Source organism: Scleropages formosus, chromosome 12, assembly GCF_900964775.1.
Source record: "Scleropages formosus chromosome 12, fSclFor1.1, whole genome shotgun sequence".
In the NCBI taxonomy this organism is placed as follows: Eukaryota; Metazoa; Chordata; class Actinopteri; order Osteoglossiformes; family Osteoglossidae; genus Scleropages; species Scleropages formosus.
Window position 1 is genome coordinate 24,548,572 of NC_041817.1, and position 25,547 is coordinate 24,574,118.

The 25,547-nt window shown below is 43.3% G+C and overlaps 2 protein-coding genes across 5 annotated transcripts in view; both read right to left on the reverse strand.

Moving 5' to 3' along the window:
• Positions 1–1,767: 1,767 nt before the first annotated feature.
• On the reverse strand, positions 1,768–12,452 carry arl5a (ADP-ribosylation factor-like 5A). Of its 2 annotated transcripts, none has more exons than XM_018741123.2 (6): positions 12,029–12,452; positions 5,008–5,068; positions 4,441–4,588; positions 3,716–3,799; positions 2,794–2,903; positions 1,768–2,194 (listed from the first exon to the last, which is right to left on the reverse strand). In XM_018741123.2, the coding sequence occupies exons 1-6, from the start codon at positions 12,072–12,074 to the stop codon at positions 2,146–2,148; spliced, it is 498 nt and encodes a 165-aa protein (XP_018596639.2). In that variant the 5' UTR covers positions 12,075–12,452; the 3' UTR covers positions 1,768–2,145. The 2 variants fall into 2 exon arrangements, with proteins under 2 accessions (XP_018596639.2, XP_018596632.2); XM_018741116.2 differs by having other exon boundaries at positions 2,794–2,945.
• Positions 12,453–17,550: 5,098 nt separating this feature from the next.
• The window catches only part of LOC108930040 (voltage-dependent L-type calcium channel subunit beta-4), a 35,969-nt gene continuing 27,972 nt past the window's right edge, over positions 17,551–25,547 (reverse strand). For all 3 annotated transcript variants that reach the window (XM_029256710.1, XM_029256709.1, XM_029256711.1), the window contains 6 exons: positions 23,025–23,083; positions 22,232–22,341; positions 21,631–21,782; positions 21,220–21,315; positions 20,946–21,131; positions 17,551–20,404 (listed from right to left, as the gene is read on the reverse strand). In XM_029256710.1, coding sequence (XP_029112543.1) covers positions 20,144–20,404; positions 20,946–21,131; positions 21,220–21,315; positions 21,631–21,782; positions 22,232–22,341; positions 23,025–23,083 — 864 coding nt within the window. In that variant the 3' untranslated portion in view covers positions 17,551–20,143. The remainder of the gene's footprint in view (positions 20,405–20,945; positions 21,132–21,219; positions 21,316–21,630; positions 21,783–22,231; positions 22,342–23,024; positions 23,084–25,547) is intronic.

Consider the following 25,547-nt stretch of genomic DNA (forward strand, 5'->3'; position numbering starts at 1 on the left):
CGAAGGGTTACAAAGCTGACCGCTAGGAACTTTAAACAAACAAACAAACATCTGGTAGTGTGGGGGTTAGAGCTACTACCTTTGGATCCAAAGGTTGCAAGCTTGATCCCTACCTCTGGCTGTAGTCCTTACCCTAAATTACTCCAGTAAAATTACCCAGCTGTATAAAAAAGTAAATAATTGTAAATAGACTAACATTGTCTGTCCATCCAAACCACTCGCCCCATGGGGGGCTGGAGCCTAACCCAGCACACAGGGCATAGGGCCAGGGGACATACCCAGGATGGGTGCCAGGCTGTCACAAAGCGTCACAAAGCGTCACAAAGCGTCACAAAGCGTCACAAAGCGTCACAAAGCGTCAGAAGCAGGACTCAGGACTCAGGACTCAAACCCACTGAAGAGCAGGAGCAGAACCAACCCACTGCACCACCACACCCCCAGACTAATATTATAAGCTGCTTTAGATAAAAGTGTCAGCTAATTGAATAATGTGAAACAAATGGCACAGCTCTGATGAACCAGATGAGTTTCCAATGTTTATCTGAAGAACCTTGGAAAATACATTTTCATTTCCTTCAACCATGAAAACTGCCTGGGAGGGAAAAGAAACATCTAACTTACTCCTGGGATGATTTAAAGTGGGCTATTATAATACAGAATATTATTATTCATTGAAGGGGGGTGGAATGGATCCAAAGTAAACTACTGAATCACTTTTCAAACCTTCATGGTGGCTGATATCAAGACTGACATCTATTAGTAATTAAACATTTTTTTCCCCACTTGGCAAAGATTTACAACTTCATTGTGAGTAATGGAAGAAATGGAATGTGAAGATATTCTTCGCCAAGAAAAGTGACTCAACAAAACCCTTCTATATGTTTAGGTATTTTACTGGAACAATTTAGATAATGATGCTCAAGGGTCCCACAGAAAGCTCTCTAGCAGGACAGACATTAGAATCTGTCCTTAAGCACTCTGCCCCCTGCTGAGTTAAAATGGAACCGATGCCAGTCTGCTATGAACTCCTTCACTAATAAAGATACTGCTCAACGAAGTCAGCGTTATAAAAACTGGGTATGTACTCGTTTTCACTACCTACAGTTCAGTAGTTTTTGGAAGACCAGAATTTGAGTTCATTTTTTTGGATCCATGTGGTGGCGCAGTGGGTTTGGCAGGGTCCCGCTTTCTGGTGGGTCTGGGGTTTGAGTCCTGCTTAGGGTGCCTTGGTGGCGTCCAATCATGGGTGTGTCCCCTCCAGCCTTACGCCCCGCGGTGCCGTGTTAGTCCCCGGCTCGCCACGACCCTGCTCGGGACACGCAGCTTCAGCCAGCGCGCGTGTGTGTCTTTAGGATATTTAGATGCAACAGCTCTAAAGCTCTAAGTAGAACACAGGAAATGGACGGAGATCATGTGCACCACGTGTGCTCTTTCGCACAAGAACGCGTACGGCGTGTTCCCCGTGTACTCTGTGTCAGTAGCGTAACTGGTGCACCAGTGTTTTTCCTCGACATGAACAAACAGCACTGGCAGAACTAGTACATGAAGAAGCTTCTGGGAAATAGAGAACAACATAGTAGCATGGAGGTGTTACAAAGAGATGGGGAAGCTCAAGTAGAAATGGCACTGCTGGAAAAGATAAACCCTACAAGGAAGAGAAACACCCTGAATTGAACGAACGCAATTCACAGGTTACCCACAGGGTACAAAATAAATCATCTCCACCCAACTGACAGATCTCAGGCAAAATAAGCCAGTAAACACATGATAAAAAGATTTTATTCAGCAGTATTTTACATGAACAGACAGAAGTGGTTTTTATTGTTATTCTGCCACTTGTCCCTTCAGCAGCCTTAGCTGATGGGTTCTAGTGTGGCCACGGGTGGTCCGAGGGGCTACGCACAGTCCAACACCAACCACGCAACTCTGACAGCACCACAGTCACTGTGAGATGGTTTTGTCAGTGAGAGATGGGTCCTCCTAGTCTTCACTTCCCCCATCTTCAAGGTGGAGGACAATTGCGCATCACTGACAAGTCCTCAACGGAAGCCATTTAAACAGCAATAAATAAGCGCGACGGCGTCCGTGGGTCATCCTTCACGGCCGACTGTCCATGGACTCGGGTCAATAGTAGGGTCAACGGGGTCATCTGGCCCTAAGTCTTGACATCATCCACTCCAGCCCCTGGCACAGCCTAGAACCACAAAAAGGAGAAGTCCAGCAAGTTCGGCTCTGCTGTTCACTCACTGTTCAAGTCTGCTACTTCATCCACCTTCACAAGTCAGCTTAACAACCTGTGTTTATGGCTGAGCAATGAAAACAGAACCTGCCAGGCACTTTTATTAGTTAACAGTGGTTGGAAAGCATACTGTGTTGTTAATTCCCAAAATTAAAATATGGATGGAAAAAAGTGATTTGAGTGTTCATATATTTGGCTTTTGCCTTCAGTTTATCATGCTTGAATGGAAATGTTACATTTAAAGCTCATTTGAAGCTTCTCTCCAAAACAACTGATAGTGTTAAGCTACTTACATTGATTTACCCATTTATACACCTAGGTAATTTTTTACTTGAGCTATTCAGGGTAAGTACCTTGCTCAAGGCAGTCCAGCAGGTGGTGAGATTCAAACCTTCAACTTCAGAGTCCAAAGACGGAAGCTCTAACCTCGACACCACTAAAATTTGGATTTTGAGCCCTTTCCCTACATCTGTAACAACAAACCCTAACCCGCTCCAACCCCAAAACCACACAATTCTACCCCTCGCGCATCTGTAACCTCTGACCCCTCGTACCCTTCTCCAGTGAGGGCACAGCATGCCTGGATGTGCCACTGGTGATCCTTGATGGAGGTGAGCTGCAGACTCTGGGAGATCTCTGCCACCGACATGCAGCCCTTCACGTCCTGCTTGTTGGCGAAAACCAGAAGCCCTGCCTTCTTCAGGTCCTGCCACAAATATACCTCATGAACACTACATCTTCAACCACTTCACTGCACTAAAGTACCATTCAGAACTTAATTGTTCATCCAGTACCAAATACACATAAAACATTCATTTAAACTGCTGTTATAGTGAAAGCTGCCTTACAAGGAGCCCTAAAAATCAAGAAAAGTTATCGTCTCTACAGGATTAACTTGTGCCTCTACAGGATTCCTCTGTAGCTCTGAGCAATTTAAGACATGTGCAAAGAAAACACAAAGCATGGTGACAGTGTATAAGACAGAGTTACTATTACTAAGTAGTTACTATTATTACATTTATCTGATGCTTTTCTCCAAAGCGACTTAGTGTTAAGCTAGTTATAATTATTTACAAATTTCTAGAGGTGTGTAATTTTTCTCACTGGAGCATTTTTTTAAGGCAAGTATCTTGTTCAAGGGCAATACAGCTAGAGGTGAGACTTGAACCTGCAACCTTTGAGTCCAAAGGCAACAGCTCAAACCACTATGCTACCAGCTACCATAATAATAATTGTCATCAAACATTAATTAGCTGGAATCACCATCAAAATGACTTACAATATCAGGTGGGTGCACTGAGATATTTACAGCGATTTGCCCATTTATACCGCATACCCATTAATACCGAATACCCTGACCCTACTACACCAACTACAGCACGAGCGGGGATTTGAACCCAAGTCCTACGAGTGGAGTGACAGCTCTAACGTGCCGACTCCTACATTTACCACATTACACAGTGTTTTACTGCGCACCTCATGAGCGAGCATTTTGCAGAGCTCTTCTCTTGTCACGTAGATCCTCTCTCTGTCGGTGCTGTCCACCACCACGATGACAAACTGCGACAAGGGAAGAGAAGACGCTGCTCTGTCGGCTCAGGGGTGACCAACAGAAGAATCTCTTCCTTGTTCCATTAACGGTTCAGTTACACAAATTGGAAGACGGAAAAAAATTCTCCAGCCTGTTTTTGCACGTTCCTCGCTCTTAAATTCCCGCCTGTAGCTGAGCGAAAGCAACCTGTTACTGTGCCAGTTGACAGGTGTCAAAAGTGCGAACTTAATTCAGCTCAGTTCCACAGTGCTTACAGCTCATACCTTGAGTTCCTGAGTGCTGGTGGTCAACAAGGTGATGAAGGACTGTTCAACTTTACGTGAACTGGTCCACAATCAGCATTGCATAGGAGTTTTTAGTAAGTTTAATTTAGTTTTAATTTAAATGCAGCTCAAATTTAAAGCACTGGTCCTTCAAAGTAATTGTTTGCTGCACAGCCAATAAATCAATGGACCTCTGTATTATTAAGCTTTTACTGATCGTGACTCAGTGGTAAAAGTGACTTTGGCACCACAAACAAAAATTTTGATTTGTCCGCATCAGCTACATTAAGTGTAATTAAGTCTCATTTTGATTTTACGTGCTGGCAGATGAACATGCATAAAAATTGAGCCGAAAAAAAAAATCCATAGGTTTTGGAAACACACACCTCAGTGTTTGTATAGTATGTGTTCCAGGAGGAACGCAGCGATTCCTGGCCGCCGATGTCCCACATGAGGAAGTGGGTGTTGTTCACCACAATCTCCTCCACGTTGCTGCCAATCGTCGGAGACGTGTGGACCACTTCGTTCATGGAACTGCACACACAATGCCAGAGGGGCAGAAACAAGTCACGCCCATGCTTTGTACAACTATTATTTACATTATTAGGCAACATAGTACAATTAATATTTATAGTATTTACATATGTGTCATTTATCCTTAACACATGAGCAAACTACTGGACACCCAGTTTTCACTGAGACTGGGAGAAGATCCCACAACCCCCTTGTAGTCAGACAGGGGATCATTACAGACCTAATTACTTCATATTTTTCCAGATTATTTGTTTTCATATACCATTTTCTTAATTGAAAAATTATTGTATTATTAACCATTTACCCATTGTTACCTGGGGGGGAAAAAGAGACTCTTGTTTTACAGACCTGCTGCTCAGTTATGACCAGAAGCTGAGTAACAAATGTACTCAGAAGGTGTACAGTATGGTGATACTCACAACTGGTACAGTATGGTGGTCTTTCCGGCGTTATCCAAACCGACAATAATCACTTTGTGCTCTGAAAAGAGACGTAAGGTTACTCAGATCGAGCTCATCTCAGGAGAGAGGGGACAGGCAGGGACTGACCGCTCCAGAAGACAATGCCCGCGACTCATGCTGCAATTAAACACAAGAACACATACACACCGATGCGTGGAGTTACTCGGTCTCTCGCTGGGGAGTGTGGCTCACACACCCAAGAGAACGAGCAAAAGCGTTGCGATGCAAAGCGAAAACGTTTCAAGGGGCAGCTGGTAGCACAGCGAGTAGAGCTGCTGCCTTTGGAGCCAAAGGTCGGACGTTTGAACTTCACCTACTTACCATAAATTGCTCCAGTAAAATGATCCAGCTGTATAAATGGGTGAATAATTGTAAGTAGACTAACACTATGTCTAGAGAAAAGTGTCAAATTTTTTCAACCTGTAGAAGCCCGATCCCGGCTGCAGCAAGGCGGTGAGACAGAGAGGGTGTGTTGCACTGATGTATGGATGAGTGACCCAGTGTAAGTAGTGTATCTAGCAGTGTAAGTCACCGTGGTGAATAAGGTATGTGGGCTCATAACACTACATAGATGTTCATTGGGAGTGACTTTGGAGAAAAGCATCTGCTAAATAAATGAATGTAAACAAACATGAAGTACTTGCTCTGGCAAGACTGCACAACACACAGACACAGAGAGAGAGACAGATAAGGCTCTAAGTTAAGATGGGGCAGAGGTATTTCAGCTGAGGGAAAGATAAGCTTCCTGCACAAACCAGAATGACTAGACAGTGCAAAACTGTGGCCCTTTGCCCTAAAAACGTGGCAGATGCCACACTATCAGTTCCATCGAGCTGCTCAAGACTATAAGAGAGCATTTCCGCTCACTGAGCATGTTGCCGTGGCACAGCCTGCTAGTGGTGCGGTATCACCGGCAAGTGACAGCTGGTAGCGTAGTGGTTAGAGCTACTGCCTGTGGATCCGAAGGTTGCAGGTTTGATCCCCAGCCCTAGTTGTAGTACCCTTGAGCAAGGTACTTACCCTAAGTTGCTCCAGTGAAATTACCCAGCTGTATAAATGGGTAAATAACTGTAACCTTAACACTATAAGTTGCTTTGGAGAAAAGCATCAGCTAAGTAAAGGTGTAGAACCCCGACATTATGTGCTGAGCAGGAGCCGCCCGTTGTACCTTCGAGAGAGACAGTTACAGCGACGCCACCTGTGACAAGAGATCAAATGGAAGAGAAGGACTCATTCAAGCACCTGCACTCTAAATAGCGGCACACTTAAACCGCAGAAAGATCCATTTCTCGCCCTTACGGCAGGAGTGCACCCTGACCGCTTCCCTTTAACAAACGTTCAGTACTTGGCATCACGAGCCTGTCGATGATTAGACTGTATGGAGATGAGACACATCCACGTGCGATTATCAAATTACACAAGTTCTATGCGCCTCTGACCCGTCGAAGTCGCCTAACCACTGGCGTTCGCTCAGCTGACAGGCGAAACGCTGAACCCTGCTGTCAGGTTGACGTAACATCTTGCCGTCTCCTGTGTCACTTTACTGACAGGACAGCTGCTCTCCTGCTCCTCAACAAAACCCGTGGGCCAAGTCACCCCGCCGGCTAACCCAGGCGCTAATATGATGCCTCCGTGGAAACATAACAGACTGGCAACGTGGGGCTAACGCTACGGGAACATTGAGGATTTACTTTAAAAAAAAAAAAAAAAAAAAAAAAGATACTGACTTTATGGAGGCTGTGAGAAATTGTGAACATATTCAAAAAAGTAACCAATCCCCATTAACAGCTGAGAGGATTACCATCATACTACTGCAGGTGGCGTGGCAGTTAGAGTATTAAAACAACTGGGACCAAATCCCCACCCCTGCTGTAATTCCCTTAAACAATGCATTTACCCCAAAATTATACAGTAAAAATGACCCAGCTGTAGTAGTATTTTTTTTTTTTTTTTTAAGCATCACTAGGACAGCTGGTAGTGTAGTGGTTACAATTGCTGCCTTTAGACCCAAAAGCTGCAGGCCTGAATCCCACCTCCAGCTCTAGTACCCTTGAGTAAGGTACTTAACCAAAATTGATCCAGTAAAATTACCCTGCTGTATAGGGGGGGGGCACAGTGGGTTGGACCAGGTCCTGCTCACCAGTGGGTCTGGGGTTTGAGTCCCACTTGGGGTGCCTTGCGATGGACTGGCGTCCCATCCTGGGTGTGTCCGCTCCCCCTCCAGCCTTATGCCCTGTGTTGCCGGGTTAGGCTTCGGTTCCCCGCAACCCCGTATGGGACAAGCGGTTCAGAAAGTGTGTGTGTGTGTGTGTGTGTGTATAAATGGGTAAAAAAAAACTAATGGGAGGTAAATTAACATTTTAAGTCACTTTAGAAAAAAAGCATCAACTTACAATGTAAGTCTTGTATACACTATATGTACTCACAATTATAAACCCATTTATACAGCTGAGTAGTTTTTACTCTATTAACACCGGGAAAATACACTGAACAAGGGTCCTACAGCAGGATCTGGGATTGGAACCCGAGTCCTTTGACTGGAGGGCTGTAATTCTAACCATTTTACTATCCTCTACCTCAAATTCTAATAAGTAGCTTTGTACCAAACCTTAAAGTCTAAGCTGTGTTTTACAAAGATGTCAGCTAAGTGTTGGTTAACAACAATAAAACCCATTTTGCCAGAGAATTATATGTAAATAAATAATATTCCAAGAATCAGGAGTGCAGCTGTTCCACAGTGACACATTTATAGTGACTTATTACCATGTTCTAGTGCACCCTGGCCTGCAATTTGACTCTGACGTGAGCGACGTCCTCGAGCAGCGCTCAGCATCCACGCAACTTCAGCGAAGTCAGCATCTGCCCTCTCGGAAGCGCGCGTCTGGAAAGGGAAACACCTCCACCTCGCCGAGCGCACGGGTCGGGAACGAGAAAGGAGCAATTTAAAGGAGCGCTCAGGTTCCTTAGCTCCACCGAGCTCAAAGCTGCCTAGATAGAGAAAATCCCAGCGGTGAAGGAAAGGAGCCGAGCAACTCGTGGAGGGGGTGGAAAGGGGGCCACGGGGGTCACGATACAGCCATGTCTTTAATGGAGATCAATGTTGTAGCTGATGTAACACGCAGTGGAGTTAGGGGTCACGGCGGACCAAGGCGCTGCGCAGTTTCAGATCCGTTTGCAGAAAAAGAACAACACCCCGTCATCGAAGGACAGGAGTCGACCCAGCCCCCCCCCCCCCCCCCTGTTTTATGGGACCTCCATCCAGTGTGAGTCTGGTGGGGCAGCCAGGATTAAAGGAAAATAAAAGGAAAAAAGAATCTGAGCCGAGTCCAGGGGCCAAAAGAGATTTTTCGTTTCAGAAGCACAGAGTTACACTTCCCGCGTAAGAGCCGGGCCCTTTGTACCGCAAAGGCCGCGTTACTCGATATTACGCTTTGGATTTGCAGGAAAAACAGGGTCTTGTTGCAGGTTCCAACACGCAGCGCACGCAATGCACCGGAAAACAGACTCCACACTACTGCAAGACAAGGCCGAGTCCATTGTTAAAGACAGGCTTTATGAGCTCTGCAAAGAAATTTTTATGCTTATCTTGATGGTACTCAGACAAAATTATGGTGCTGCTGGGCAGCTCTGGGCAGTGTCCTGTTAAACAGTAAAATGTGTGAAGAGCAATATGTTAAAAAATGAGCGAATATGTATGTCATAAAGCTATGGTGAGTCAGCTCAAGGATTTAACTCTCTTCTGTCCTCTCAAGTCCTCACCTTACCCTGGGGCCAACTGCTAGTGTAGTGCTTAGAGCTGCTGCCTTTAGACCCAAACATTGCAGGTTCGAATCTCACCTTGTGCTGTAGTACCCTCGAGCGAAGTGCTTACCCTAAATCACTCCAGTAAAATTTTCCATCTGTATAAATGGGTAAATAATTGAGCAGCTTAATGTTGTAAGTCACTTTCGGTCAAGTAAAGGAATAAATGTAAATTTCTGCTTTTCTCATATAACATACAACTGTAAACAAAAGTACTCTGAATAAAGAGTTTTAGACAGAGGATTTTCAAAACACAGCTCATTTGTCCGATACCGTGCTTCTGTATGTCGCATCCCTCAAACAGCCACCTATAAAAGTGACATTCAATTAGAACACTGAAAAAATGTTTCAATACATAGATTAGCATGCCAGAGGATGTTGGGTTGGCTAAGCCAGCGGTCGAGTGAGAATTGGCTCTAAGAGATGGGTGCGAGACCCTTCTTGAAGGCTGGGAGGGATTTAGCAGTTCTGAGGGACAGGGGGAGCTCATTCCATGACTTCGAGGTCAAAACCAAGAACGGAGAGACTCTGGATTCTGGAGCTCTGCTGAGTGGGAGCACCGAGCAGCCAGAGAATACATTTTGAAAGTGAAGGAGATCACATGGCCCATCAGTCTGAGTGTCCTTGTTCCCAAATGTTGGCCCCTATACAACTCACAATGGCGTCCGAGGACAAGGTCTCACAGGCCTTCAAGTGATATTCAACTACATTTCCATGACTACTTTCCCTCGGTGCTCCTTGTGTTACCGATAGGTTTACAGCTGTCTGCCTACACGCCATGTAAACCGATAATGGTCTGCAAGGATCGAATTATCACTTTGCTTAATTCAGAAAAATAGCCGTTACACGACTGCGAAGGTGGAGAATTGTGTTGCTCCGATGAAACGTGTTACAGGCTAACTGAAGATGCCCACGACCTTTCATAGTGTATAGTAAGTTGACACTGCCACCCCAGTGTCAATGTGGATTTTGAATGCCCCAGTTCATTTTATTTCCACAAAGCAAATATGAAACAAGGATCAAGAAAGGAATAATTACAATTGACAGCCTTGGAGTGTGTCTATTCCATTCAAGTCAATTAAGGTCCACGAGAAACACCACCCGGGGCATGAACAAATTGACAGGAATTTTTAGACAGGTCATAGAACAGGACTGATTATGGATCAGGGAGCCCATCATCCACAACATATTACACATCTCGCTCGGAAGCCAGAAGTCTGGCCACAAACGTGTGCTGGACCTTCTGATGTTGCCATTCCTGATGAAAACGGAAAAGGCTACAGCATTGTTTGCTGACTGACAGTTGCAAACAATGGCATCTTTAAAAGGGACAAACAATAGCTATTTAAAGAGCAGGATGTTTATAAACCCACATATTAACCTTCATAGAAAAAGCCTTAATTATTGGATTTTGAGTTATCACTACAGTGGTATATGATAACCAACAATTTCAAAATGTAAAAACAGATGAAAAAATAAAAGCAAACACATAGCACCTAGAATAATTTTCATTTTGTATTATATAACCGGTTCCCTAGCTAACCAGTGACATTATAGATAAAGTAACATAAGGATGGTAGTCATAGGTCAAACCACACAAGTTTGAAAGTATATTCTGTTTTTTAGCCCTCTTTTTAGAACATAAACCATACCAACTGGATTATCTTCAATTTTATTGACCCAGAGTACAACTCTGGACTGTGAGTCTATATTCTGACACACTTCCAAACAATCTTCTTCAACAACATCCAGCTGTCGTCTTCCTGATATTTGCATGATATATAGCAAACCGCTTTAGGTTACACACAACAGTGCTCTGTAAACATTTTCAAATTTTGCTGATTACAAACAAAACAGCCACATCTTTGTATATGGGGAAAAATAAAGAATTACTGCAAAGACACATCTTCAAATAGAAGATATTTAAGCCCAAAATGCAAAAACTGAAACCTGAATCATGCTTTATGCAAAAGTTTCCAGACCCTGTGCTCTGATACTGTATGAAAGGGTGGCAAGAAAGAATCCTTTACTCAAGAAGACCTACCTAAAAGTACCAAAGTGATCCTACTAAGCTGTGGAAAAAGGTGCTGTGGTATATATTGAGACCAAAGCTGAACTTTCTAGCATCCTCTGAGCACATTTTGTGTCACAAAACTAATACCATCCATGACTCAAGAAAGTATGGTGGTGGGAGCATAATGTTGTGGGGGTTCTTATCAGCAGGGACTGGTCAGAACAGGAGTGATGGATGACACAGGAAACAATTCTATAGGGGAACTTGAATTTCTTGCCAAGCGTCACCTTTGCAGACTGATACACCTTTCAACAAGCTGTAGATCCCAAGCAAAGAGCAAAAGAAACACCTAAGTACTTCAGAGACAGAAAGGTAAATTGCGAATTTCCAGGGGTGTCCCAGTGAAAGTTCTGACTTCAACCCCATTGAGAATCTCTCTGTTATTTACCTAATTACTCATTTAGCTGATGCTGTTCTCCAAAGTGACTTACAGTGTCAAGAACCTTTAAATGATTACCTTATACAACCAGTAATTTTTACAAGTGTCTTTTTACATTAACTTAAGTGCCTCGCACAAGGGTATTACAAATGTAGGTGAGATTCAAACCTGACTCAAAGTGGAAGGAAGCAACCCAAACCACTATACCACCTGCTGCCCCTGGCATATTTTCGAGGCTGCAGTACACAACATTTGTCCATTATAAAGCTGTATTATGGCTGTATTGTACATAACTGTAGTAAATAGCACATTATGAAGTACAGCTACACAGAGTTAGTGTATTGTACAAACAGCTACAGTAATTTGTCTCAAACTGTAGACTGAGTGTAGTCTATAGAGCTAGTCTAAGACAGCTACAGTAAATAATGTAGTTACACTATTTTATGCATAGCCACAGACATAGAATAGGGCAGTACAGACCAGAAGTGTATTAGACTTAGAGTACAAGTTACAGTAAATGGTCTATTGCAAACGGGCAAGACCCATAAGCCTTGGACGTCCAGGAACACAGCTGTTTTTCTTACAACACAATCAATGCGTGCTTCATTAAATCTTGTACTTTTTTTTTCTTGATAAAACAGTAAACTGTCGCTCACACATAGAGCGCGCGCTCGAGAGAGAGAGAGAGAGAGAGAGAGAGAGAGTGTCGCGCGCGGCGCGCTCACCCTGGTGGTTGAACAGCCTCCACAATTTGGTGAAGAGGATTCCCATCGCTGCCCGGAGTCGCGCAGGGACACCACGGCCGCTGTCAGCGACAAATCAGTGGCGTATAGAACCCGCAGAGCCGCGTGCAAAGGCGCGCCAGGCACCGCGCGCTAGCAACGTGCACTGCGCGCGCAACGCCGCCTCACGGAGATGCGCCCAGTGCTTCTGCCCGTTTCCTTTGAAGACATCGCCTTTATTCTAAAAATCTTCTCCCTACAGCAAATGACATCGTTAAACGGGGCCTGGGCAGCTCTTTCTGTGCTCTCTCTGTCGAACCTTTGTAGTAGTAACTAAGCGATCAGCTCAGCGATCCTTCAACGACGGCGTTCAGCAGTTAGAACTGGACCACGTCCATGCAGCTCCTCCAGCCTGCAGCTGGCAGCGTAGACGTAGTCAACAGTTTGCGCATGCGCACGCCTCTCGGCTCCGCCCGCTAACACCGTGCAGCTAGTCCGCTCGCGGCGGCAGAATCAGCGGATAGCTTGTGCGCATGCGTGCATCCGTGGAGTCCCACCTTGCTGCTACGTCGACGTGAGGAACGCGTCCGCGGTACGTTCGGGTTGTAGTTGTCATTTCTGTGAACGTGTCTTGAGTGAAAGATCATTTCTGTAAAACAGACAGTGTCCGAGAAAAATAAAACCCGTGTCAGCTGAGCGTGAGATAATGGGAGATAATGTCACTGCCCGCCCACACGAGTCGTTTATCGCCCGATTTTGCAGGCACATACCGTAAGGGTATGTGTAGTGCGTTATGCCAACATTTGTTTTTATTATTGAACAATTCAAACGCTCGCAAGAGAAGAACGATTAATCCAGAACATCAAACCTAGCCGGGGGAGTTATGTGCCAACATAACAATGAACCGCAGCACTGACAGGAAAGTGTCACAACGAGGACGGGTCGCGGACCCACCGCAGGCTCGCGCACGAGCCACGTTCTTGCTGGCGCGAGCCTGTGCGTTTAAATCTCACAGCGCGTGCGGGCGCGTCGGATTCGTTTAGTGCGGGAGGAGGAGCAGAAGAGCAGAACGATGATGAGGCGTAAGAAAAACTTTTCCCCAACCTATTAAAATAAGCAATAATTGCGTTTCAGAACTGGAAGGCATTTTAAAAATATAGGTGGATTCCCCCAGTGAGTGCAAACCGGTTTTTTTCAAAGAGCACAGCCCCTAATGGAATTTATATTTTGAATGATGCGGCTCTCGCTTCTGTGACAGTATCTACGCTTCCTCTTACTCGGACACAATTTCATGATCCTACAAAATACCGCTGCCAAAATCCAAAAATAAATTGCGTAAAAAAAGCCTAATAGTTTTATTAGAAAAATCGAAGATTCGTCGCCTGCTTTATTTATTATATAAACATGAGTTGATGAATCGCCGCCCGGTCTCTTCGAAATGTTGCACCTTCTTCCTACGTGACGTTTTAATACGTGGGAAACTGTAGGACTGTACAGTAAATAGTTTATTTCTGTTTGTGCGCTTAACAAACTTCAGTCAGGAAAAGAAGTTAATTTTTCACTCCGTATTCAGTCTTTAAAGTTTAAAATTGTTTTCCCTGCATATTCAATGCTTACGTACATGTCATCATAATTAATTATAAGAAATAATTTATAGGCTAAGTTTATAAATCTTATTTTCCCTTATTCATTATCTGTATGTATCTAAATGTGAAAATAATGGTTTATATATCATATAAAGGCCGGCACGTTTGCATATTCTCCCAGTGTCTCTGTGGGTTTCCTCTGGGTGCTCTGGTTTCCTCCTATAGTCCAAAGACATGCTGTTCAGGTTCACCCAGAGTGTGTGAGTGACAGAGAGAGAGAGAGAGTGTGTTCCACTGATGTATGGGTGAGTGACCCAGTGTAAGTAGTGTATCTAGCAGTGTAAGCGAGTAGAGCTGCTGCCTTTGGAGCCAAAGGTCGCAGGTTTGAACTTCACCTACTTACCATAAATTGCTCCAGTAAAATGATCCAGCTGTATAAATGGGTGAATAATTGTAAGTAGATTAACACTATGTCTAGAGAAAAGCGTCATAAATTTTTTCAACCTGTAGAAGCCCGATCCCGGCTGCAGCAAGGCGGTGAGACAGAGAGGGTGTGTTGCACTGATGTATGGATGAGTGACCCAGTGTAAGTAGTGTATCTAGCAGTGTAAGTCACCGTGGTGAATAAGGTGTGTGGGCTGATAACACTACACAGAGTTCATTGGAAGTCTCTTTCTAGAAAAGTCTGATAAATAAATGTAATGTAAACATATGAAGAACTGATTGTGACCTAGGGCGCCCAAAGCCCCTGCACGTGCTGCAGTGTTGAACAAGGTTTGGTTTATTCATTAGATGACTGTCATATCAGTATTGGTGTAGGACTGTAAAACTGATTTAATATTAAACTCAGTTAAAATTTGTTGGAAATTTATTTTTTTTAAAGAGGAAGCTGTGCCCTAGCAGTACTATCAAAGGTGATTTGGGATGTCAGTTCATTACAGGGCTGCTTTTTTCATCTAATTTTATTATAGAATTCTCTTAATTTTCTTGTGGAACAGTCACCATTAGGAAATCCCTTCCTTTTGATACAAAGTGGCTACAATCTGAGAAAGATGCCCATGTCCAATTTTGTGTATGAATTCCAGCACAACACTTTTTTTGGTGGCTCACACATTCCTGTCACTCCAAACAAGTCATTCTACTCTCTGGATCACACATTGCTCTGATGTGCCTTTCACACAACCTGTTTACTGGGGTCAGTATTCATCCCAGACAATGGTGTCTTTGTGAAGTAAATGTAACAGGTAGCCAGCATCACTTCATTATTGCATGTGATAAATAGCCTACATCCCACAACTTAATTCTGTGTTTATGTGACATTTGTGTAAGTACAAAACTGTTGGATGCTACCTGATAAAATGTCACTATCAGAAGAAAAAAGATTGTCATTGTTTCCTTACTGTTCTGTAAAATAACATACTAGTTATTTTTTTTCTGCAGACTAACTACTTAAATTTTGGGAACAATATGACCTATAAATAAAAATGTCACAATGGCCCTTCAGTAGCATTCTGCTCTCCATTTAATAGTTATATGTTAATAATGCATCCATCGGTTCTTATGCCTTAGTGGAACTTTCAACCATTAAAGGTGAAGAAAGCAGTAGCAAAAAAAAAAAAACAATCCATGGCACTGAATTCTGTGTATATAATTCATTACTGCAATCATGTTGTGCAAGTGGTCCAAAAAAAAAAAAAAAATTGTATTTTTATTTTAAAATGATGATTTATGTGGGTTAAATTTCAGCCATCTCAACCATAACCTTTGTCCAGTCTCTTTTATTCATATCTAGAACATGGCACACGGAGCTGTTTTTTGTATCAAGATTAAATAATCTGGAAAATTTATCTTCAACAACTCAAAGAAGCTCAAGAAAGGCAGGGATCTTTTAAATGAATAATCTTAGTGAGAAGGGAAAAGATAGAAGTTGGCAAATCAGGGGTGTATTTCACAGCTACAGTAGTACATACAAAAGAAAGCAATGTTCCAGGCAAAGTCACATTTGAACACCTTAGTTGACAGCAATTCCAGAGGAGGGCTTGGTCTGACTGGGCACATGCAAAAGAAGGAGCAACAAGTATTCTCCATTGAATCATATTCACTGAGTATCAAAGAAAAGTTCCATTTAGTGCACTTATCCATTATTGCATGCCTATAAGCTATTTATTACATGTTCAGATGTTAAAGAAACAAATAACTAATCCAAAAAGATTTCCACGTCAATACAAAAATAAATAAGACATTAGCTGATATCAGATATGTTTACTCTTTTTTTTTTTTTGGCCACATCTCATGCGCTGTCAAGCGCATTTCTCCAAAGTGCACCTACTACAAATCAAACAAAACAAAGCATACTGAAAAAGTGATTTCCCTGCACTTTCTGCAACACGGCAGGGACCACAACTTGGGGGATGATGGCATTACAAAGATGACTCTCGAACATTTACTGTGTCCATGTTTCGAACGTGTTTGGTTGCGGAACTTTAAACACAAGTTGGAACAAACAAATACGCAGTTACAAGCTGAGAGGCTTGTCAGTTAACGATACTAAAAGGTTATAACACAAGAATGAAAATACAGTAAGGTCACTTTGTTCTAACTGCGCTCAGTCAAAGATGTGGGTGCTCTTCTACGTGCGTAAAATTACTTGGTTTGCAGTACATCCATAAGTATGTTACACATGTTTGGGATACCTCACTAAATTAAAAACTTGCCCCCTCCTACTTTCACTAGGCTATCAGACTCCTATTGTAGCACCAGAATAGATCAAAGCTTTGACTGACACAAGTTCACTTCTGAATGCATTGGTTTGCTCACGATTCACATGCCACAGTCACAGAGGACGTAAGCAACGGAAAACGTAACAAGGCCTGACATGTGGAAACTGTAACAAGGAACTGAATAATGAAAAAGGTGATGACACTGGGGTGTGGAGTCCTGAACACTGCCATTGTTAGTTGGAACCATGAAAATTGTTTTGAGCTCCAGCTGTAACAAAGGGGAAGTCGGCCACAAGTGAATTTGTCCACCGTACGGGCCAGAGCCAGACACCATTTTCAAATCGGCGTGACCGACAAGAAAAAAAAATGGTACAGTCTGCTACACGAAAAACCATGTAAAATCTGCCCACATCTGTTTGGCATCCAAGGAGTGAGATGCCACGTCCAGCTCGAAGTAGAGAAACAACCTCTAAATATGTCCAGGTGAAGGGAGCTGTAACCCAGTGCGAATCTACAAACCGTATCTCAGAATGTGCTGCTGTACTGCAGAACACTCACACATTGCTGCATCTCTTTGCTCAAAAGCAGAATGGGAATGAAACACCTCTCAGAGTCACACTGAAGTGAAATAACAAAACAACGGAAATCACAACACATATGACCTTGCAGTTAAAGAAAGTACAAAGGTTCAAACAGTAAGGCTACATGAATGCATGTAAAATGGCATATTATGCCAATGATATGTTTCCCTCTTGTTCTCCGCAACTCACACGCAAAGTGAAGATACTGTCGATGTGGCATTTAATGCCACCATTCCAGCTACGTTACAAACAGGCATAATACGAAATGAACAGCATATAACAATACTGGCCAACTTTGTTTCTGTTCATTCAAGCTCTTACTTTTATTTTATCAGAGTCTTGTTGGTGGGTAAAACGATTTTTCACATTAGCATTCTTTGTCAGAACAACCACATAATCTGAAATTTGATTTATCAGTTCGCTTCAATCAATTTATTACTGCAAATGAGCTGCTGTCAGTTTTATTGAACAGTAATTTAAAAAGAAAACAGGCCTTGCAGAGCAGAGATTAAAGATCTGTAGGTAAATTCCTTCTGATTGTCACAAGAAAGATGATTCACATTTATATTTGGGCTCGATGACAAAATAAAAATGGGCAGTTATGGCAAACATTTTTCTAATAATTTAACAGAGAAGCATGCTCGTAGTCCATAACATCAGATTTCCTTATTTTAACAGTTTAGCTATTTGCATAATTTTCTGTCATCATTTAAATTCAAACCGAGCAAAAAACCAAGTACACAGCTGTTAAGGGTGTCAACTCCATGCAGGGATTCAGAAAAGAAGATGAGAAGAACCCCCCATACACAGATACTACTGGAACAAACTGAGGGCCGCACATTGGTTCCTCTGGGAATTTCATTTTTTCCTGTTTTGTCCTGGCATCTATGCTTATTTTTATAAGCATAACAGATATGCGCAAGCTGCACTGTTTGCATGAGTTAAGGCAGCATTCTGCAGTTTTTTTTTTTTTTTTTTGTCTTTTACGGCAGCACTTGTTTTGCATCTCCAGAGAGCAAGACTTGTTCCTCTTCTTTGAGGAAATCAAAGGCAGCCTAAATTTTAAAATCTCATTACCCGGAATAACCTTTCAAAGTAATCGACTATGACATGGGTCAGGGTGTGGTACATTATAGTCAGGTGTAAGTAGAGATAGGTCTATAGCTGGTTGCACTGCACTCAACAGCACAAAAGGTGATGCAGTTAATGATCCTTGACTCACTGTTCGAAATTCTTAATGGAAAAGGTATTACATCTTTTAATAATAAGCAAAAAGATGTATACAACTTAAAGTCAGGCAGCAGATGTGCAGGATTGCCCTTTAAAATCAGTGCTAATGAAATGAATAAAGAGAGGGACCCACCTTTCTCTTTAAGTATGGATCTCTGGCAAGGTGCTTTGACTGCACGTCGACCAAAATAAACACTTCTCAATCTACGCAATCACACGGATCCAATACATAAGGGTGGTGACATCATTTGGGTCATGGGATTCGTAAAGGTATCTCGTATTTCTTTGTTTTTACAGGCGTGACATGGAAGACTTTTTCATCAGGCTATGACGAAGAGCCGCTGAAGTACTATAAAACAACACTTATGAAGAAAGTGCCAAAAACATGTAAGCAAGACACAATTCAGCTCCATAGATTTTGTCTGAAGTGTTTCTACCTGTTTTTGTTGCTGAAAATTCTCTTTCGGAGTTCATCAAAAGAGTCAAGTAAACTTATCTCCAGCTGTACATCAAGCCACGCACAGCACACTTAAATGTAAGCTTATTGTGGGCCTTTCATTTGCAATTCTGGCCTTTCTGACTTTGTGGATTAGTTTGTAAATACTGACCTTGTATCAGTGTAACCGCCTGGGATACAATGGGTCTTGTTGTGGTAAAAGGCTTCACTGGACAGACCAAATCCTGGCAGTTGAAAACATTGTCATTGTGTCCAAGGTACAATGGTGACTGGGCTTTCACTACAGTGTGAACGTATTCTTTTTGGTCTCTTTTACAATACTGCCTGAATTGTGAAAACTCACTGGATAGCTGAGATAGCATCTTCTGCTTTTAAAATATATATATATATTTTATTTTCCAGTAGGGCAGTCATAAAGGATCTTTTCAACTAAAATTGAAATAGAATTAGGGAAACATGCCACCTATACAGAGAATAAAATGATGCACAGTGCATCACATTCAGAAGGGCAAACTGTGCACTGGGCTCAAAAAAGGGAAATTGTTTACCCCAGCTACAGGTCAGCACAGTCAGCATCGCTACTCTTTACGCCTGAGCTGAGCATTGCTCCTGATCTTGTAAAGCAAATGCTGTCCTAGTAGGTTTTGAACTGAGCCAAACCCAAAAAGGCATTAAAATACACTTATTTCTCTTGCTGCCCTTGTCTTAACTGGTATATTGTAGTTTAAGCTCTTCTGTGATTCAGCCTCTCCACGTGAACTGACAGGCTGTGAACTCCTAGGTCACCCTTTTCCCAAATGAAGACAACACAGAGACTCCATGTTGGCCATTTGGTGCACTTACAAAACGCATGTTGAAACAGGAAGCGGCAAAGTGTGGTTTTCCTGCCAGTCACAGGACCGAACGGGTCAGAGCCATGGACAATTCACTCAGCATTTGACAAGCGCAAACCTCTCTTGGACTGTACGTCACTATTTGCACACAATTCGAACCGTTTTCTCAGAGGCAACCTGATCGAACTAAAGACGTCAACAGTATGATATGCTATGGTCCATGTCTACCGGCTTCTGGAAACGTGCAAAAGGGCTCTGTGCTGTTCACAGGGTGTACTGCGCTCTGGGATTTCCATGTACTGGCACTGGTTCGAGGTGCAAGGCACACTGCAACAGCCATCCCTGATGAAACAGAGAAAGCAGGGGCCTTCAGGACACTTAGGGCCCTAAACCCTATGATCCAGCCTCTCTGAATGCAAATCACACCTGCGACTGCCACGAGCCGTCCTGTCCAATACTGGAGCGAACAAGCACAATGTGGCCTCTGTAAAATCTGCACTTCCTTTTCCAGCTGTGTGTTTGGAATCACGGTGGAAAAAGGGAAGTGTCCAGATTTGTCTGCAAGTGGAACACCACTTAGACAGGAACCAGTGCCAGAAGGAAACGAGGTATCACGCTTAGAAAAAGATCGACAGGACTGATTGGGAGCTGCCGTGGCTCCGTCAAACTGGGCTGGAGAGAGAAGAGGCCTGGGTGTTTTGGGATGCTGGCTCAGAGCCTGTGCCTCGAGTCGTGGCTGTAACCACCAGGGGAGCCACGGTTGCGGTGGGGCTTGTATGTGTCCTGATAGGGGTCTTGGTACTCCTCCTCCACCAGGGGGTAGTGGTCTCGGCTCTGCTGGGAGGCTGAGGACAGCCGGTTGCGGCTCTTGTGCGCCCGCTCATTGTGGTAGTTCTCGTCCGAGGTCATCAGGCTGCGCCGCTCGATGGGGGAGTGGTCTCTTGTGTGGTTGCTCTGTCTCATTCTTTGGCCCTGGTGGTCACAGGGAAAGCCTTTGGTTACTCTCCATTTCCTGCTAAATCATGCGCTTCACATAAACAGCATAGGTTGTACAGTAGGAACAAGGAGTGTTTCACTTGAACTCAATGCCATGTTAAAGACTGAAGGAATATAAAATCATAAATGTATGAATGTATTACTGTCAATGTTTGAGATTCTAATGACTGATCCTCTTGACAGCTTGACCCGTAAATGCAAACTGTACAGCAGATTAATACTTTCTTCACACAGATCAGGGACCTGATTTTGTTTCAGAACTCTCCTTGTGATGCTAGAGGAGAACATTATTTTTTATTCATTCAGTTGATACTTGTTTGAAAGCAGGTAACATGTTATGTTTTTATACTAAGCATCTTACGATGATTTATACATTTATATCGCTGGATATTTTTACTGTAACAGTTCAGAGTAAGCACCTTGCCCATGGGTACTACAGCTAAAACACAACAGGTCCTTCCATTAAAAAGCGATAGCTATAACCACAACATCACTCACTGGGCCCACCAAAAATCACCTGAAGTCCAGAGATGGCGGTAGGATATGGGGCAAGTGCTGTGGAGCCCAGGTTGCGGCCTAGCAGGGGGTTCAAGGGGGTGCTGCTGGAGGTGTGGGTGGCACGCCAGTAGGCCTCAAGATACTCAGCCAAGTGTTCGCAGGCATCCTCAAGCTGGTTCTCATCCAGGATGATATCAAACATCTCCTGAAGGTGGGTGAGGAAAGCACACGGAGATATGAGTGGACCTTTGCCAAGCAGTAAGAGGAGAATGGCGTTCTGCGGGGGCACCCACCGGCGGGCACTGTGCCAGTTTGTCTGCTGCCACCAGCTGAACGTTCAGGTGTTTGCTCTGGGACTTTCCTCGTGACTTGATCAGTCGCTGGAGGACCTGCAGAAAAAAATGGCACAAAACGATATTCTGCTGGAGCAGGAGCTCCGTATAGAATCCCAATTTCAAAACTCCTTGAACAGAAAATATTCTGCAGAGGGTGTAATTTGGATGCAAGATTTAACAAACACCTCTATGGTCTTTTATGACATTCTTTCTGAGCCTTTCACAGTCACAGTTACATGAAAAAGGATCAGAATCTGGTATAAGTTTCACACCAGAAGGGGGCAGTAGAAATGCATTATCGGACTACGCCATTTTGATGTGGTACACTAAGCAACCATTCGGACCGGGCAGCAATGTCTCACTCCATACCTTTGGTGAGGACACTTTGACATGGACAATGATGGGTGCTAACGATGTCTTCATTAACTGTGCCGGATGATTGATCGTGTCAGCATCCAGCACCACGAGCTGCAAAGACCTGGCTAGTTCGAATATTCTCTCAATCTCACTCTGGACCTCAGCTGTAAGACATATTATACAGCACAATTTTACATCTGCCCCCAATGATTCCATGTAGTTTAAAGTCAAAAGGTGTTGGAAATAAATTACAGATCCCAGAAATGAAAAGTAACATTAAACTGCATAATTAATTGTCACAAATATTTATTTACATTTATTCATTTAGCTGACACTTTTCTCCAAAGCTACTTAAAATGTTAAGGTACTTACAATTTACCCATTTATACAGCTGGGTTTTTTTTGTTTTACTGGAGCAATTTAGGGTAAATATATTCACACAACCTGTAACCTTCGGGTCCAAAGGCAGTAGCTCTTACCACTATATTACCAGCTACCCCAAGTGTTTGAGATTCTTATGCTGTGTAAGGTTGTCTCTTGTCCTACTTGTGCATTTACACATTACCTATTTACACAGAACACACAGCCTGGGAGGACAGTCTTCCATTCTTACCCAAACTGGACCTGGTGTTGGACCTCTCAATGATTGCCCTTTTGCTAGGGTTGTTCAACACTGATCTCTTTGCCAGAGAGATGTCTGCAGTGACCCTTGTGATCGATATCCTGGGACAGTGCAAAGCACATATAAACTGCATACAAAGATCACACTTTATCTTTCATTTCTAGAATATGCTGAATTAAAGTGCACATTTAGTAGTAACTGAATTTCAGTAGGGGGTGCGGTGGTGCAGTGGGTTGGACCACAGTCCTGCTTTCCGGTGGGTCTGGGGTTCGAGTCCTGCTTGGGGTGCCTTGCGACGGACTGGCGTCCCGTCCTGGGTGTGTCCCCTCCCCCTCCGGCCTTACGCCCTGTGTTACCGGGTAGGCTCCGGTTCCCCGCGACCCCGTATGGGACAAGCGGTTCCGAAAATGTGTGTGTGTGTGAATTTCAGTAAGAATATTAAGGAAATCCTTTTGAGAATGTGAGAAAGCATTTAAAAGTCCTTGTCACAGTATACAGTTGAAATCGTTCAAGGTTAAAACAGAAATGAGTGCTATAGATATTACTTGTGCATATTAAGTATGTAGATACATACTTAAGAATAAGCTGTCAATTTAGAAAAAGTACTCTGGGTTTTTTTTTAAACTTGGCAAAAATGGAAAGAAATAAAGCATGGTTATACTGCAAAACCATTACGGAGGAAATGTTTATCCACCTGATAAAACTAAAGTGTCGATATTCAAATCATGTATTATCATGACACAGATCACTTTCACAAGAATCTGTAGTAGACGGGTAGGTTCACCTGCCATCAAACCTGTGCTTCAAGAAGTCAAACAGGGCTTTCTGCATCATGTCTGTCACCTGTCCAGGGTGCAGGGGAGGAGCAGTGTGTGTGTGTGAGAGAGAGAGGGAGGGAGAGAGAGAATAATCGTATAACAAGGGTATGATGAGCGGAAGGAAGTCAGATCTATCTGCTTCTGCTTTAAAAAGTTCTCTAGAACAATTCCTAAATCTCTGGATATGAAACTTGGAGCTCCACTGATTTACAGCTCTACAGCCAAAATTAGAAGTTTAAATGAATAATGAAATAATGAGTTTCATACACTCTGACTATGGCACTGGTAGGCCAAAAGCCTTTGTTCAGGTTCTTCCATACAAAGTCTCCATCTGGGGTCTTAAGCCCATCCTATTAATTATGTACTTGGTCAAGTCATCTATCACATGGAACTATGGCTCACTTGAACTTAATTCCAAGCAAATGGATCCTGTTTAATCAGGTCATTAAGATTCCCTAAGGGGACTTTCATAAAAAGGCACACACAGGTGATGAATGAGGATGTGGTCTATTTTGGACAGTGGAGGAAGGTGGGGTGGGTTGAGTCTTCCCAGGGTTTATGGCCTAGGGGTGTGATGACTTGCTACTTCACAGTACATTGCTGTGGATGAAGAACGCCTGGTAAGCAAATCAATGGCACACCTAAAGGCAAATGCAAGGGCTATGCTGTTTGCAAGCGTGCAAAGCGAGGCGTGAACCTGACATCCAGACAGGTTCCTCTACCAGTCATCAGAAAACTCCCACAATTGTGCATCAGCTAAATCAGACTTTACTCACTTTGCACTCTTATACCTGCAATGCTGAATCTAGCACAACTTGGCAAAAACAGATGGGAAATGGCAATAAACCTAATTAAAATGTGACCACTGACATTTCAAGGAACTATTAGATAATTAATACAGGTTATGTAGATACATGTAGCTTTGCAATACACAAGAATGCCCAGGAAGGGTGGGTAGCCACTGGTATGTTGACTCCAAGAGCCTTATTTTTCTCACAGGTTGTTTGTCTGGGATGTTTTTTTTTCTTTTCCTCAGCTGCAAGATGGCTTATTTCAGTACATAAGCTGCATTGTATGTTTATTTTCTCTTTGCTTTCTCCTTTATTGTTACTGCTCTAATGACCAGCATTCTGTGTCACTTGGTTGAGAGGAGCACTGTATAAAAGTAAACTGAGTTGAATTTAATATGTCTCTGCTACCAAGCTCTTAAAAATACTCAGATCATGTACACAAAATGGTTTTTGCTGCTTTATGCTGACAAACATGAAGGCCACGGTTGCAAACTGGCTAAAAAGTTGAGTAACCTGTTAAAACAAACAGCTGGAGCACTGAAATCCAAAACTACTTAAAAAGGAGGAAATATAGGTACATTATTTTTTTACTGTACAAATTCTACCCCTCCCATGGAAGGGTATACAGACATGTACAAACACACACGACACACATGTTCTGATGTATGAATCCATTGTAAGTAGTTTATCTAGCACTATAAGTCACCTTGGGTGAATAAGATGTGACCTGATAATACTACATAGTGTCCACTGGCAGTTGATTTGGAGAAGAGTCTGCTAAATGAAGTAACGTAAATGTAAATGTTCTGTAACCTTGACACACTTCTGTCATGGTGAACTGTGACTGGGCCGTCTTCTTTCCTGATTCTGAGAATGATCACCTGCTTATTTAAAACCCCACTGTCCAGGCCCCCGATGATTCATGGTGTGGGTCACAGCTCAGAGTCGGCAGAAAGGATCGGACTGTAATTCCATTGTAAATAAGGCATTTCTCCAATTGCATTTGCAGCTCGGCCTAATTGCCTGCAGGTGCTTGCGACATATTCGTCTTTGTGATGTCAGTGAGGAGATAGGCCTCACTACACACACCTCATCTCAAAATAGGTCTAGCTACTGCTAAATAACAAGAAGCTCCTGATCAATTAATTGCTTAGTCAAGGCAACAGAAACTAGACAAGTCAGAGCTGATAACATTGACACTCTTTCACTTTTAACTTCCCCACAGTAGAACCAAAATGTTTTGAAACCATCTGCTTTGGCACTGGCCTTGCACATTAATGCGCTGAAGCCATTTTTAACTATTTTTCCGACACACCGTGTCCCAAGTGCTCTGTCGCTCTCCTCTTTTCTCATTTCAGAACCGTGCTCCACTTTCGAAACTGACGTGTTGTACCCAGAAGGTTGTTGCCACGGCAACGTAGCGTGAAGATGAGGAGTGCGATTCTGTCTCCAGCTGACTCCAGTTCTGCTCTCCTCTGCGAGAGCTGGGGGAGGAGATGCCCTCTGTTCCTTCCACCCCCACCCTTGCTCATGCACTGATGGGGTCATCCAATGACAGATATGTGGTCACCTGCTCCAGGTGCGATACGAGCTCAGGTCACCTTGTACAATAACCTCCTGAGTCACACAAAAACGAACCAGTATTCACTGTTAAACCTCAGCCTACACACGGTCAAAGAGAGGAGCCCCTCCTCATCC